The sequence below is a fragment of the Zonotrichia leucophrys genome, chromosome 5, assembly GCF_028769735.1.
Source record: "Zonotrichia leucophrys gambelii isolate GWCS_2022_RI chromosome 5, RI_Zleu_2.0, whole genome shotgun sequence".
NCBI classification, from domain to species: domain Eukaryota; kingdom Metazoa; phylum Chordata; class Aves; order Passeriformes; family Passerellidae; genus Zonotrichia; species Zonotrichia leucophrys.
Window position 1 is genome coordinate 7,778,519 of NC_088175.1, and position 16,370 is coordinate 7,794,888.

Here is a 16,370-nt window from a genome sequence, read left to right on the forward strand (position 1 = left end):
TACTGTCCAAAATTCCAGCAGGGAGCAAGGAAGGTCAGCAGAGCTGTGGCTGGAAGAGCTGCTCTCTGGTTCATTGCTCACAGCCCTACCCATTTGTGTGTGCATGGGTATTTTTGAACAAGCCCTAATCCCTTTGAGCCTCCGTGCTGTTAGTGTGCTCCCCCTATCCCCAAACTCCTTGGCAAAGATTAAACAAAAACGAAATCACAGGCCAGGCACCGGGGAAGGCAGTGGTGTCTCCCTTCCCCTCCCACAGCCTGCACTGGTTGGTGAGGATGGATGAGGATGGGAGGCTTCATGCCACTTTCTGGAGCCTCAGCAGCCTTGCCACAGTGGGCACAGTGCCAGGAGATGGCCTCTCCCTCATAAATGAAGGATCTAAGAAAATTTACTTGTGAACATGTGATAGGGCCCTTCCCCGTGTGGGTGAGCACGAACCCCTGAGCTGGGGGGCTCAGGTGAGACCTCGTCTGAGTTTGGCAGGGCTGGGACACGGCTTGTGCCCTCACCTCCACTCTGGGTGTTGGTCCCAAGAGGAGCTGGCACTCCTCTGTTCTGTATCCCTGCAACTGGGTGCTGAGGAAGAGGAGGAGGCAGGGGGGAAACTGGGGAGGGGAGGAAGGGGAAAGAGAAAAGATCTGTGACAAAATCATGCGACACCCACGTAAATATTGTTTGTATGAATTGGGTCCTTCATCTTTTGTTAGCAGCAGCTTGTTAATTAACAGCAGATTAGTGCTGCTTTCTTCTGACACATGAATGTATTTTGGGCTAGAAAATACTTGTACTCCATAAAACTGTGTGACTGAACAATTCAGAAAGTACCAGCAGAGCGCCGTAATGGATTCCCTTTTCATCCCCTCCCCCCTTCCTCCTCCTCCTCCTCCTGCTCTAAATGCAAGCAGATTTCTGCAGTCTAGTGCAGAAGAGACATGTTAAACACAGCTAAATAAATCATGTTTACTCTTGGCGTTCTTGGTAGTGAAAAATCTGTTGGCTGTTTTTACTTCCTTATTTCTCAGCATTTGCTTCCTACCTGTTTTTGAGCCTGTGCCCAGAAATAGTAGTTTTGTCAAACGAGTGGATTATGCCAACCAGCAGTTCCCTCTGCCAAGGAAGCTGCTGGATCGCAAAACCCGGTGACTTCTTCCTTAGAGTGACACTGAGATTCCCACTCTTCCTCCCCCCACTCCCCATTGGAATATATAATAGAAGTATTAAAATCTGGAAAAGGAGAAAATCTAACCAGATCCTGGCAGTTACGAGCCCAGATTAAGGAAAAGTTGAACTTCTGTTCCAGAAGCTCTTCTTTAAGCTGTTTGTGGAGGTGAAAGTGCTGGAGGTAGTAATAATAAGTACCAGACATTTTCCCTTTTCTGTTATCATTCCAAGTCTCATCCCCCCCCACAAATGGGAGTGGGTTTTCTTTCAGAATTTTTCTGGCTTTTTTTTTTTCCCTTCCCTCTACAGCGAGCTTTACAGCTGGGAAGGAGAGGTAACTAAGCCTTTATTTAACAGAATTAGCTCTGCTGTTGCAGGCAAAGGGTGAACTCTCATTTTTGGTCTGAATTTTCTCCTGATCCTGCATTCTTGGATGACCCTAAAAACCTCCTGCTTGAGTGAGGAGTTGAGCTTCCTTTGCAAGATGGGGTAAAAGCAAATGTGACAAAGCAATGCATAGTGCATGTATATATCTATACATATGTACCTATATAAAACAAATATATATAGTGTGGCATATTTGCTGTCATCAGCAGAGCTGTGTAGAGTGGAGGGGAGTTTAACCCAAAAGATAAATAAGTCCATTTTCACAGAATCTTGGGCGTTAAGTGCTCCTCTTTGACCCCAGGTGGCAACTTTTTAGCCTGGACCCATCTTCCTCACGGCTGTTATCCCAGATGTCAGTGATCCCAGATGTGACTGTAACATGGATTATGAGCCTGGTGGACTCTCCCTGTTTAGTTTTAAAATTAGAAAAAAGATCCTTTTTCCCATCAGAGCTTTGCATGTATTTACTCTTTGATCACATTGGAAGGGCCTTATCCTGTCTCCAGAGGAGCTTTAGTTCTGCTTTCAGTGGTAACAGGGATCTGGCCCATGCTGAATATTAGCATTTTAATGGATTACTTAAAACCCCATTGCTGGTGCACTCACAGGGCTCCCTGCACGAGGAGCGTCCAGCTCTGGGGCTTTGCAAAGTGATGTTGCAGGCTGCAATGCCTGCTGGAAGAGAGGAGTGGGGATGGCCCATTTGTCATAGATTATTAGTATTGTCAATAATAACATGTCTACAGAAGCCAAATTAATTCCTTCTTCCACTTAGTACTAAGTCCAAGAAATGCCAGATCAGTTTCAGAACAGGGGAAAAAATAAACAGAATCAAAGTTTGTATGTTATGATCCCTCTGAATTTCTGGTGGGAATACTCTGTGATAGAAATGATATTTCCATAGAGGCACTGGCTGCCAGTTTGCTTAATTACATTAAATAGTGGTATAAACCTCTGCAGAACATAAACCTCTGTTACAGCCAGTCATTAGAATATTGAATCATAAGGAATAATGATACCAGTGCTAACGGGTTACAACAATCTTTATTATATTAGCGATTGAAGTGTTATTTAAAAAATAAGGTTTGTTGTGGCAGTTTAGGTGCGCATGCATATTTTCTCTGATCACCTATTAAGAGACTGAAGACTGGATTTGAATTTATTACAGGCAAATAAAGGGCTTGCTTCGAGGAAGAACTACTAGATCGCTGCTTATGATTTTACAATTTGATTCCACTTGTCCTTAAGGAAGGTTCATAATGCTTACTATGGAAATACGATCTACATCTAGAAAATTAGGGTTAAAAGGATGACTTTGTTGAAACTAATTACAGACTGGTTCAGTTTTTTAGTTGGTGACATTTTAGAGATTTTGCTCATAATGCAGGAGGTTATAGAAAGATTTGGTTAGTCTGTGATATACAGCAATAAGCTGTCATTGGAGAATATTGACATTTTCATCAGAAACAAAACAAGCCTACTCAGCCTTATTTTACTGGGGTGATAGGTATGAATTAATTATTGCTTCCTCATCCTAACTGTGGATTTTTTAAAGGAATTCTCTTGCCTCACCTTGCTGGTACAGTAGGTCTGATTTTTTATCTCATTTTTTTGAATACACTTTCCTAGGTAAGTGTATTCAGCTTCTGTTTCAAGCAGACTTGATAACAAAAAGCCTTTTTGTATCCCATGCTTTTATGTTATGGAGAAAGATGCTGTTCTGTACAAATAATGGATAAATTGAGAGTTACAGGGAAATGTGGTCCAGAAAATAAATACCTCAGAAAAAAATTCTTTATGCAGAATGGTTCTTGGTTTCTTATACTTTGCTCTCAGTTTTGTGTCAGAGTGAAAGGATTACAGGGTTCTTATTGTACTGCACTTGTGTTTTACCTCTCCTGGTGCAGGGTTTGGTTATCCTGTCTAATTAGTGCTTGTGACTGGCCAAATTCTGTTTGGATCCAAGTCTTTGAGTAAAACTTCATTGTTCTATTTAGCAGAGGGATTGGGCACAAGTTTCCAGCATGCTTCCTTGTGCAAATGAAATGCTGGTTCACTCTTTCCTTTTTTTGGCTTACATTATAGTCTGAACTAAGTTCCTCGTTGCTGGTTTATTTATCTGCTTTCTTTCATTTTTTAAAAGCTGGTTAATTTCCTAGCCTCTTTTCCATTCACAGAGCATTATTTGCTTAGTTGTGCTGGTGTCCAGTGGATTGAAGACTGTACCTTTATATCCTCAGTGTTATTCTCATATTTGGTGGATTGTTTTACCTTCTCCAGATGATTGCTCTGCTCATTTAATTTGATAGATTCAGTTATCAGACTTGGGTCTATTCATACACACATAGCTGGAGTAGTTTTCACCTGAGAGATCCAAAACTCAATGGGAACCCTCATTTTAAAAATCTCTTCTGCTCCCTCCCTCCCTCCCTTCCCAGTTGCTTGCTCTGTTTTGTTTTTTCAAGTTTGCTCGGTGTTAGTGAATTTCTTTTCTAAGTGTGAAAGTGCTCCATGCACAAGGAAAAATTTGAAAATCATGAATGTGCCTCTTAATGTCCCTCCCTTCCCCCACTTATTTCAAAGTTATATTACTTTAAGTCTGGTGTATGCATTCACACTAGGCAGGTAGACTATTTTTCACATTGAAATTCAGCACTTACAGTGTCTACACTTACATTGCTTTTGGCAAGGTGTGAGCCAAAAAAACAGAAGCTGTGATTCTCCCCCAAAGCTAATTGTTTCTGTATATTAAGTTTGTCCATCTGTGCTGTGCAGGGACATGGCATCACCTGATGGCTCTCCTTTGCATTTCCAGCAGTGAAGCAGTTAACAGTGCTGCTGCTTAATATATTGCTGTTACAGAGTCTTTTTAGTTTCCAGGACATTTAACTAAATCAGGTGGATGTCATTAGCCGATTTTCACAGATGGGGAGACTGAGGCACAGAGGGGCAGAGTGACTTCATCTGCTTCTTTTTCCCCAAGTTCCCTCCCATTCCAGGAATTGATTTTGCTGCCAAACAGCTGAAGACCTGCTAAAGCCTCATTTTGCCTGATTCCTCCAAATTTTAAAAATTGTGATTATTTTTTTATTGTGAGAGATAGGGAAAAAATTTAGGGACAAAACTACTAGTAGAAGGCAAACTTCAGAGCGAGACAGAGATACTTAGCCAAGCAGCAGATCCTGCTGTTTTCTTTTCCAGAGGCCACATTCACCCTGAGGATATATGTTTGCAATGCAGCATCTGCCAGTGTGTGGGATTCAGCTCCAAAAGGCCAAGGCAGAGAAGTCCACTGGTGTTAATGACTCCTGCTTATCTGTGGCTCTTCCGTGGCCACTTCAATTCCTTCATTTTAACCTCTTGACCATCCTCTTGTGGTCAAGCCCTCTGATTATTTGTAGGGGTGTTTCTTGCTCTAGCTCCTTATATATATATATATATATTATTTTGCCCTTTGAAAGCAGCTCTTTCCATCCACTGAGTTACTTTATTAATTTCAGAGCCTGTTAAATTGCTACAGTTGTATGTTGGGGTAGTTATATGTTTCAATTACATCAGAAATATTTGCTGGTAAATAGAAATATTAATGATATAATCAGGTCTAAAATTTTTAGTACCCACAAGGATTTTTGCAACCACTGAAAACTCCCCAGGACTTAATCGCAAGAACTGGGGAAAAAAATTGGGAAAATTGATGAACTGTTTATTGTCTACCCTTTATGACTTTTGGGGAAATAAAAAAAACCAAAAAACCCAACCCTCCACAAATCAGGGTGATTATTATTATTTGTTAGTTTATTGTGGTAGCTTCTGGACATTGCAGCTCAGATGAGGCCACCCTTGTGTTAGACACTTGATATTCCCAGAGTGAGAGCTGGGAGAGCATGTTGGGGCTGAGCACACCAGACAGGCAGTCAGTGGGATGGTCAGAAGGGAAGCTGAGCTCCAGGAGAGAATGTGCCATAGCCTGTGTGGCTCATGCCTTGGGCTATGCACCCCAGCCTTCTTCCCAGCCCAGTGGTCTGCAAGACGAGTCTCCTGAGATGAGGAAAATCCCCGGTTTCCTGTGTTATAGTTTCAGCACATCTATTGTCCTCATGTCGTATTTACTCATGCCTTAAGATGTTTTTAGGCCAAAACCTGCCCTGTTTTCTCTTGCTCTTGCACCCAGTTGTTCTCATGACAAAGGGATATGGTCCTCCTGGGGCAAAGGCTTGTGTTGGTGGGGTGGGCACAGGACACATCAGGGGGAGGTGATGAATGCAGCCTTGGGGTAGGCAAGAGTTCTTTTTCTTGTGTGTTCAATTGGGGGTGAGCCAAGATGTTCCAGTTTTTCTCTTTTCATGTTCATAGCACATACACGGGGTGAGGAACAAGTTTAGATGAGCATCAGGTGGGAGGAGGGTACAGGTGGTCCTGCAGGAGCCCCTGTGGAGACCTGGCTCAGAGGGATGCTGCCACATGGTACCTGGATATCCCTGGGGACCACTCACCCTGGCCCCTGAGTGGGGCCACTGACAATCCCCCCCGTTTTCTAAAAGAGGGGGTTTGGCAAAACAATCCTGCAGGCATAGTGTGGGCTTCTTCTGTGAATTCACATGGTCTCAAGGTAAGTAAAATTCTCCCCAGGCTGCCCTCGGTGTCCAAGTCTCCAAAATATCATATGCAAATACGTGGATGACATAACGTGGATTTTTACACAGTGAGAGGGATTGCATGCTCTTTAGATATGTTGGGATATTTATTAACCACATGGGGTGTTCCAAACTCAGTTTATTTATCTTCGTAAAGTACTTCCAGATCTTTGCGTGGAAGGCACTAGAGAAATGAAAAGATTATTATTATTATTATTGTTATTATTGTTGTTGTTATTATTATTACAGCATCTAACTACTGACAGGCAACCACAGCTGCATGCTCAATTCAAACCACTTAAATTTAGGGGCTGATTTTTACAATATGGACTCTTAATGCTTTTCCCCATTGACTCCATAAGCAGAAATGTGTGTTCACCTGTCCTGCAGAAGTACCATTATTCTCCAGAAATATGTAAATGGGGTACTTTTAAAGAAATAATGAAAATATGGAATAAATATTAAGTATTCACATTTGTGTGGTGGAATTTAATGGCCATTTAAGAAGCGCTTCAAAGCAACCAACTGTAGGAGCCGGTAGTTGCTCCTCTGTCATTAAAAAAGAAAATGCGCCGATTAAAACAAAGCCAAGGAACCTTGCAGACAAAGGATAACATTTTCGGTGTTCAGAGGTCTGACACGAGCTACAAACAACCCAGGAAATGGAGCTGTGAGTTTCACAGCCGGGCGTTTCAATCAGTACGGTCGTGCAGAGCCGCTGCCGCGTGTGAGTTATGTAATATCACACTTCACCCGCCCACGCGCACTCACAGACAACAGACATCTTCGAAAGGTCTTGGCATTATTCAGAGCAAAGGCTCCCAGCAATACCTTGGCATGGTGTTTAACCTTATCTTTACTTACATTTAGGCATTTCTTTTTTTTTTTTTTCCTTCCTTTCTTTTTTTTTTTTCCCCAGAACTTTTCTGTGATACATCAATAGTGAATAATTTTTGTATTTCCAAAAATGAAGTAAATATAGGGGGAAAAAAAAATCTCATTAGTTACATAATGTGTTTTCATGACAACTTTGAAAGTTCTTATCATGGCCATTTATTGCATTTTGTAGCATTGTCCTCATGCTGCTACTGTTATTATTTTCATTTTAAGTACAGTTGAAATTTTACATTCTGAAACAGCAGTTAATTATTAAATGGTACCTAGCCTATGCTTTCTTTAGATTTTTAAATAAGAAATAATTAACCAGAGTTTTTAAAGGTCTGCAGAAAAGGCAAACAGGCCTGTGAAACCCCAGGATCTAATAACAAAAAGGTGAGTTGGTTTTCCAGTGCCCTAAGACTTTGAAGATATCCTTACTGTGGCTTTTGAGTAACAGAAAGAGCTCAACCACATTTCATTCTGGTATAATATAGCTCTGAAGTTAACTGTTTTTCAAAGAAAAAAAAATAGCTGGCTGCTAATTAGATGTATTTTAACTGCAAAGTCATTTTAGCAGCTAATATTGTTACTATCTGCTTCAGTGTGAATCCTTAGTGAAGCTATTAAACTGTGAGAGCCTGAACTTATCAGACATTTTATAATGTGCCTGAATTTTTGTATCCTTGTTCAGAAATCTGTGGGGAGTGGAGGACCTTTCTGGCTCAGACATGGAAAGCACATTTTTTACCAACTGATTACCAGGGTGGGCAGCTGAGACCTCCGTGCATTCTCCTTTTCAGTTTTTTTTTCTTGCTTTCTTTTCCCTGGCAATAATATTTCTTGTTTCTGTAGCACTCTCTCCTCTCCCAGACAGCAGTCAAGCCCTGCAGTGTGCCCTTTATCCAAGGAAAGGGATTTAGCAGCAGGGACTGGTCTTGGTGATTTCAGGATACTTTTGGCTCCTGCCTGTTGTATACAACAAGTTGGCGATTCTGAGCAGCCAGGAGGCTCTCAGCATCAGGCAGGGTCCTGCTTTGCAAAAGCAATAGCCCACAGCAGAGGGTGGCCTTAGCCATCATTTTCCTATCGGTTTCTGACCCAGGATTCTTACTTTGCAATTGCTGGGTTGTGTTTCTCAGGGTTTGGATATTTCCCCCCGTCTTATTGCATTGGTTGATTTAATTCTCCTTTGCACTCTAAAACAAAGTGACTGATACAATATCCAAACTGATGAAAAAGAAGGTGATTTTCCCCCCTTTATTTGCTCAGATTTGAATTAGGTTATCTGCCTATCTTGTTTATGAAATTTTGTGCTGTCTTTTCTGCACAGACTGTGACTCCCAAATCTTCCACAGCTCCATTTCCATATTCCTGCGTGCTTGTTCTTTGTTAATCACTTGGCAAGCGCTTATTTGAATATTAAAAATTTCTTTAATCATCAAAGGCAGGAGCACAGCTTCATGAATATTCATATTTTTTCCCTCCTCAGACTGGATTCTAGTTCATTACCCTGCAGTAAAGCCAAACAGTCATCAATCGCGCTCATTACAGCCGCTGGCGTTTTGATTGGCTGCCTGCTGCTGGTAGCCCGCGTCCCCCATCCTCCCGCTCTCCTCCATGAGCTGTCGTGTACCTGCCAACAACAACAACAAAAAAAAATATATCAACAATGCAAGAATAAAATTTCTCCGGTTGAAAAACAACTTTGCAAACTTGTCAAGCAGTCCTCATCACTTTTTTTTTTTTTTGGTTTTACACCAAAAATCAAGGAAAAAAATTAGAAGGGAGAAACTTGAGCTTTAGAAATGAATATTTGTCAAGAGAGTTGACGTAAGTTTCATTTGCATAATGACTTTGTACTTCTGCATTAATAAAATTTGCATATGAAGCCATGTTAATTACTCCTGATCATGCTTTTTGCATTCATGCATAGTAATTTTCTCCGACTTGTGAGAATTAATGTCTTGGCATGGGGGGAGGAAGGGGGGGAGTTGGGGTACTGTCAAATTTCTGTGCCAGTGCCCCTCACTCACACTCTTTCTCCTCCTTGCTCACCACGTCGTGTTCTTGATCTATGACTCATTTATGCATTATAATTCGAAATTCTTGGGAGAAAGAAATGTATCAATTCAAAGGGAATCCTGGTCTGCCAAAATGAAAAAATCCCTGAGCAAAATACAACAAGAAATCTCTTCCCTGCTCTCCTTCTTCTCTACCTGCTGCAACTTTTGCATTTCCAGCTTGAGCAAAGTTTCAGTCTAAGCATCACAATCAGTGTGGGGAAACCTCTCCCAAGGGGCTGTGTGTGTGCTGGGGGGACAGGTGAAGGCTGGCGTGCAGGTGTGTCTGCCTGAGTGCTGGACTGTGGGTGTGAGTGTGTGCAGTTGTGTGTCTGCACACCAGGGAGAGGTTCCTGGGAGATGCTGTGTGTATCTGCCCCTCGCAGGGGACATTGCTCTGCTGGTTGCTGTTGGAAATGTTTGTGCTTGTGTGTATTTGGAAGTGTGTCTCTGTGTGTCCCTGTGTGTGTGCTTGTGTGTATTTGTTTCCCAACCCTCTTGGTGTCTGCAAAAAGAGACATGGCAGAGAGACAATACTATCAGGTGGGAACAGTCCGCAGGAGAGGGTGTGATGCATGTGAGACCACTTGTTTTAGAAAAAGCTTGGAAAAAAAATCTGTTGGAGAGATTAGTGGATGGATTTGTCTATAATTTTTGGAAACCTGCTGCAATGGTTCATGTAAAACTCCCCTCAAAACATCTGCAGTATTTTCCCTGAACATGACGGGCACAGGGCAGGGATGATGCTTCAGCCCGCACTCCAGATTTGTAGCTGTACACTGTTTGAACAGATGTTTTTCTTTTTATTGAAAGGGAATTTTTTAATAATGGAGCTGAGCTTTATTCTCTAACCAGCTATTGATTGGATTTTCTATCACCAGACAGGCACAGAGAAACACGTAGAAAAACTTGGTTTGTGCCCTGTTAAGCAGCTCACACGTCTGCCTGTGCACCTGCCTGTCTGCCTGTACATGGACACACACCCAGGCACCCACACAGCCCCCCTGGCACACCCAGCTCTGTGTGGCTGCAGTTCCATGTGACATGAGATGTAAAACCACTTCTCTTAATTTAGGATTGCTTCCCCTGGTCTAAGCCATGATGAGGTGGGACATTTTGAATGCTGCTTTGGCTCCTTCTTTGTATTTTGCTCAGGGACTTTTCTGCAGATGTGCCAGAGGAGTGTGGTGTTTGACATACACCATATCATATGGCCAGACATGTCTAGGCTCTGGGAGAGGGGCAACAAAAGGATGCAATTTATGCCTTGATTGTGGCTTTTGTCAGGTTCATCTAGGCTTTTCCATTTTCCATCTGGGGTCATGTCCAATTTACCTTATTTTCTTCCTTGCAAGTTTAAAAATAGCAGAGAGAAAAAAGAAAATTACCCTTAGTGGTGCATTGGAGACAACATCACCTGTGAGCTACTGCCATGTACAGGTTCTGAGGAAATGCTGAGCCTGTTTAATGCACGAGAACAAAATCTTCCTTTACCATCAGCAATGCAGATGTTTTATTTACATGGTGACAGTCCCTGTGCGTGTTTCACACTCATGCTATGTGCAAAACTCTCCGTGCAGAATGAATGCAGAATATATAATTGAGATCTGCAGTGCAGGTGAGTGATTTCCCAGTGCTGACCCAGGAGGAAAATCGAGCCTCACACATCGTGTCAGGGATGTCCAGGCAACACAATGCTGCACGTGTGTGCCTGCTCTCCCCATCCAGATGGGATATTTGCCTCTAAGATTGCACTGCAGTTCTTGTGGTTTGCTTTCCCTTTATTGCTGATTGTGGCTATGCCCTTTGTGGCAGTCAGGGGCTCGCAGGTGTGTTTTCTCTTTGAAAATGTGATGTGGTTGATTGGATGTAGAATTCCAGAGATCAGCTCCACTCCCTCGCCTCTTGCTGTGTGGGCTGAGCAAAAAACTCTCTGCACCACCTTAAGATTCTATCTATCTATCTATCTAATCTATCTCTCTTTTTATCTTTGTTCATTTTGTGTTTGTCTGCTACCTGTAAGAGTTAAATTGAAGAGCCTCCATCTACATTTTCAGCTTTAAATAGACCCTTTGTGGAATAAAAAATACACCTAGGATCCCACAGAGAGGAGATGAAATGGGAACATGTTCTAGCAAATACAAGCTGAGTATTTTTGAACACAAGTGCTTTTTTTCCTATAACTATGAAGAGGTGTCCTGTACCTAATGGTGGATCCCTCCTTTTCTTCCTGCCTTTTCTTGAGGCCACTGGATATGATTTCCATCTTCATGATGTTGATCTGATTCTTGATCTGATTCTGTAGGACTGTCCTGATTAGTAACAAAGAAGTAAACCTTGAAGTGGTAGTAAAAGGGAGGAGAAATCACCTGATTTGACTTTGCTTGTGGGGGAAGACTTGTCGCCTGGTCTGGCAACTGCACGATATTTGTCTCTTACTGCTGGACTTGGGAGTGCTGGTGGTAATCCCTATCATCTGCCAGAGTGTCTCTTGGTCCACTCTTCTTCTCCCTTACCAATCCTTATTCTTCTGTAATACCAGGTTAGCAATTTTCAGATTTCCTCAAATTTACATCTGTCCTGGGCAACATCAAATCATAGAATCATAGAATGGTTTGAGTTGGAACAGATGCCCCTGCCATGGTCAGGGACACCTCAGAGATCCATCCAACCTGGTCTTGAGCAGAGTTCTCTGGGTAATTTGTTCCAGTCTCTCACCACCCTCACAGTAAAGAATTTCTCTCTTAAACTTAATCTACACCTATCTCTGTGAGTTGAATTCCATTGTCCCTTGTCCTATCATCACATATCCTGTGAAAAGACCCTTACCACCTCCCTTGTCAGCCCCTTTCAAGTACTGGAAGGCTGCTATAAGGTTTCCCCAGAGCGTCTCTGCTCTAGGGTGAGGACATAAAAAAGAACTTCTGAGGGACAGTTTCAGTTCCATCCATTCACTGGCATCTGGTTCATACAGTTCTTCTGGTAAAATTGCTAGCTATCTTGTTAAAACAGATTGCTGTTTTGCCCCCAGTAGCACTGTTGGGAGGCTCCTACAGGATCCCTTTGGCCAGATGGTGAGAAATCTCCTATTTGAGATCTCTATTCCCTTTCCACACTAGAGATGTGCTGAGTAAGATCTGGGAGGACCTTCCTTGGTGAGAGCTTTTTGCATCTTCTGGCACACCTCAGAGCAGTGCAAAATGCATTAAATTCATTGCCAATGGACATATGGGACACACCAGGGCTAGAGAGGAGGCTGTTACTCTCAGGGTAGTGCTGTGTGCCAGGGCCCATGGACCTCCACATTAAAGCCCCGTGCAGTGGAGTCAGGTGATGCATTTGCTGGACTTCATGTAGTTTCTCTGTGTGATTATCTCCTTCAAAACCCATAGTAAGGCATCATGATATAGAGAGGGCTAAGTGACTGCAAAGCTGTGCCCTTAGTCATGGTGAAACCATAGACACATCTCAGCATAACTTGAGATGGAGCTGCCCTGTGGTTCTACTCTAAATCCCCATTTCAAGGTGATGAATTTCTAAGCAAGGACAAATGCCCAGACAGCTCAACATTGCCAAGCAATTTTTATTGTATTAGGAATATAAGATACAATTGTTAAGTCATTGGAGGGAACGTGTACTATTCTTTCCTTATTCCATGAAAAAAGCAAACATTATTCATATCTGTTACAGTGGCAGTAGTGGTACAGCCTGCACACATAGAATCCATGTCCAACATCAGTCTCCTCATGCACAGCACACCGTCTTGCCAGAAATGCAACGTAGGTAGGATCTGGATAGCAGTTATCATACCTGCTGGTATAGTACTTCCAGAGAGATCAAAGAGTTACAAAAGTCAAACAGAGCTCCCAAAATAAAAAAAAAAAAAAGTCCTTCCTTGTCCCACAAGCCACAGAGATGGCTTCTATTTAAAACCAGTCCTCAAAAAACAGCACAAATTTTATCCTCAATGCTTGAAGCTCAAGTATTTACACAGGGAATTTATACTCTTCACTTGTGGTTTTGGCAAAAGCTTCACACAAATGTTTTGCACTGGTGGTCTCTTAGCCATTTAAGATAAACGCCAAAATCAAATGCAGTCCTTGCAGACTGGAGCGCTGGATGCTGTGCCAAGGATGAAGTATCCCCATTTGCCTCACATGTGTAGCTGTCAGATCAGCATGCAGGCCTGGTTTCTGAATAGGGACTCTCAAGGTGGAGAGAATCCCTTGGAAAATGTTGCATGTTTAGGGTCAGAAGGAGTATGGATAAATATTATTCCTTTCTGCCACAGTGTAGGTTCCTTTAGGGAATGTTTTTTCTAGGGTTGGAGGGAACACAGATAAATATTTCTGCTTGCTGCTATGGTGTTTGCATCTAACTGCAAGGTGCACACTCATGCACAGTCAGAGATGCCACCATTTAGTAAGAAAGCATTTGCCAGAAGATACCCCACAATTAGCACACATATTTCCTGATCTAAATACAGGGGGAAACTGTGGTTTCTGATCTACCACTGTGTGGTAACTGTTGGCAAATGCCAACTTTTTAATGGCGACTATTCCACCACATTTCTTCATGTAGAAACTGGCCTTGATTAGTAGCTACCCTTTAGTTAATAACTAAATGGCAGGAATAGTTTGAAATGGAGAGGTTGGGATTCCCAATAGATGGAAAGTGGTGCCGTTCACTCATCTTCCCTTTAAAGTGTGCTCATTTGTGCCAGCCAAAAAACGTGACTCCTACATGATTCTGTGTGTGTGTGTGTCTGTATTTGTGCAGGTGTATGCTGATATTTAAGACTTGTATCTTAGTTTTTCAAAGCTACAGAGTTCAGTTTGGACTAGTGCCAGGAAGAGTAAGCACTTCCAGTGGAGCAGGAGAAAATTCTTAAATACAGCATTTAAATGGCAGGTGATTCCTAGAGGGGTTAAAAATAAATAATAAGGTTGTAGGTTACAATATCATCTTTTAGCTACCAGGAAAAAGGTTGCTCCCTTCCTCGCAGGCTCAGTAGGGAATCATCCTGCATAATCGGGGCATGCAAAATGCACAACTGGCCGCAGCTCAAGCGGGAAGGCAGCACATGGCCGCCAAGGCTTCCTTCTGGGAGCTCGGCTCCTGGCACCTCACTGGAGCCATTTGAGCTCTAAGTCACTGCACTTTGTCCGGGCTTGTGTGTGGAGCCCACTTCAGCCGTGGCTCGGCAGAAAGCCTGCCCAGTTTTGTGTTGGCTCAGTGCATTAACACAGCCATAAAACAATTATCCCCCTTTTGATTTGGTCCCTGAGCAGGCGCTGGTGGCGACGTCCGCTGCCTCTGGCTCTGCTCCGCGCCAGGGCTGGCCATCCCCCACCTTCACCCCGCTCCATGCCCTCACAGGCCCTCAGCCTGGGTTTGCAGGTCCTCCAGGTCTCTTCTTATTCTTCCTCCACCCAGTGTGAGCCCTCAGCTGGCCCCAGAGAGGGGTTCAGAGCAAGCGTGTTGAGCGTTAGGCAGCCAGCCCCCACTTCGCTTGTTTGATGCCTCCTCTGTCCCTTCAAACTTAGATCCGACTGACAGTTTTTTCTATTGTTTTTTCTCCAGGGCCGTCCAGGCCTGCAAACCTGCCGGGGGCTCCCATAGCTGCCTCCTCCCACCCTCACACATCCGTGATCACGTCACCTCTCCGCGCACTGGCCTCCCTCCCGCCCTGCCTTAGCCTGCCCTGCTGTGGTGCACGTGCAGTCTCAGTTGGCGGGACTCAGACTGAGATTCAGACTGAGACGTCAGGCACATTTGGATGTCATTGTCAGTTGTCAGGTAATAGAAATACTTTTTTTTTGTTGCTATCTGAAGGTCAGTAGTGCTGCCAAGTGATGTCGTCTTTGCTGTGGGAGAGCTGCCTTTGCTGGGTCGCATGGGGAAGGCAGAGAAAATGCCCTAACCTGCCCTCCCCTTCCACTTCCCTTCCTCCTTCCCTCTCCACCCTGGAAGAGGATGGGGAGTGGGAAAGGGCCTGCGACTCCCTCCATTTTCTCATCCCTCCTCTCCTGCCTGCCCACCCTCAGCTGTCACCTGCGGCCACTGCTGGGCCGTTTGTGCCATGTTGTGAACAAATGTCTGAGACTCCTTGCAGAATGTGACACCCCAGTATCAAGATTTCATCTCTTTAGGCTGTTTATTTTAAGCTTAATTGGATAGCATTTTACATCTGAGATATTTTTATTTCCTTCTTTTTTACCCGTCCTCCTCAGTCATTCATATTAAAGGCTCTCCTCCGCATCCATGTGCACGCAGGATGTATGTGCTCCATGCTGTTTTCTCCCTTGCTTTGAGAAAATGCTCCTTGGTAACTCACCATGCATCCCTGGCCTCTTACCCCATCAGTTTTTCTTTTTCTTTATTCCTTTTGGATGCCTGACTTTTATCACCACAAGGAGGGGAAAGTGAAAATGAAGGCACACCAAGCTAGCCAAAGAGAACACGGACATATTGTCACCAGACCCCATCATTTCAGACCCAGTGATCTCTTTGAAATCAGTGGGTGTTTCTGAGCATGGATCAGTTGCAAGACTTGGTCTATGATGAACTCTGGGCTGGTGAGGTGAAAATGGGGAGGGTTTAAAAGAAAATGCAGATGTGGCAAAATCCACAAAAGTTTATGGACTCTCACTGTGGTGGGCCAAATCCCACAGCCTTCATTCATGATAATGTGCGTGTAGTTTTAATAAGGAGTTCCTGAAATCATGCTGGATAAATAAAGTGAGGACCAAAGGATTCAGAGAGACAGCAATGACTGTCAGGAGTAAAGCCTTTGGGAAATGGCTCCTCATTTCTTCCCTGAAGCTGGCAAAGCTTTGTTGTGCTACCTTTTTCCTTCCACAAGCACTGGTACCACTTGGCTACAGTATGCTGTATCTCATGAGAATGTTCCTGTACATATCTCATTGATGTAATAAAGTGAGATATAAAGTTTTGCAAGAAATTTAAATTTGTATCTTGGAAACCCTGGGTCTTGAAAGATAAAATGTTCTCAGGAGGAGGCTAAGAGCACTCTGCAGGGTGCTGTGTAGATCCTGGGTGAAGCTCAGGGCACACAGAGAAGGCTCCCTTGCTGCCTGGAAGATGCTCAGCCTACACCCATCCACTTGCACTGGCGCACAGGTTTTGAGTTTGTAGCAATGTACAGTGTGGTGAGGTGCCATCAGTAAATGCAGGGTCTGGTTACATTTTCTGTCCAAGATGCTGCATGCAGTGTTGCAGAGGATGC

The 16,370-nt window shown here is 43.5% G+C and overlaps 1 protein-coding gene across 3 annotated transcripts in view; it reads left to right on the forward strand.

The window, feature by feature from the left end:
* The window catches only part of BCL11B (BCL11 transcription factor B), a 96,698-nt gene that overhangs the window by 33,273 nt on the left and 47,055 nt on the right, over positions 1 to 16,370 (forward strand). For 2 of the 3 annotated variants that reach the window (XM_064715232.1, XM_064715233.1), the window contains exon 3: positions 14,705 to 14,920. The exons of the other annotated variant lie outside the window; for it this stretch is intronic. In XM_064715232.1, the coding sequence (XP_064571302.1) occupies positions 14,705 to 14,920 (216 nt within the window). The remainder of the gene's footprint in view (positions 1 to 14,704; positions 14,921 to 16,370) is intronic. 3 annotated transcript variants of the gene reach the window in all.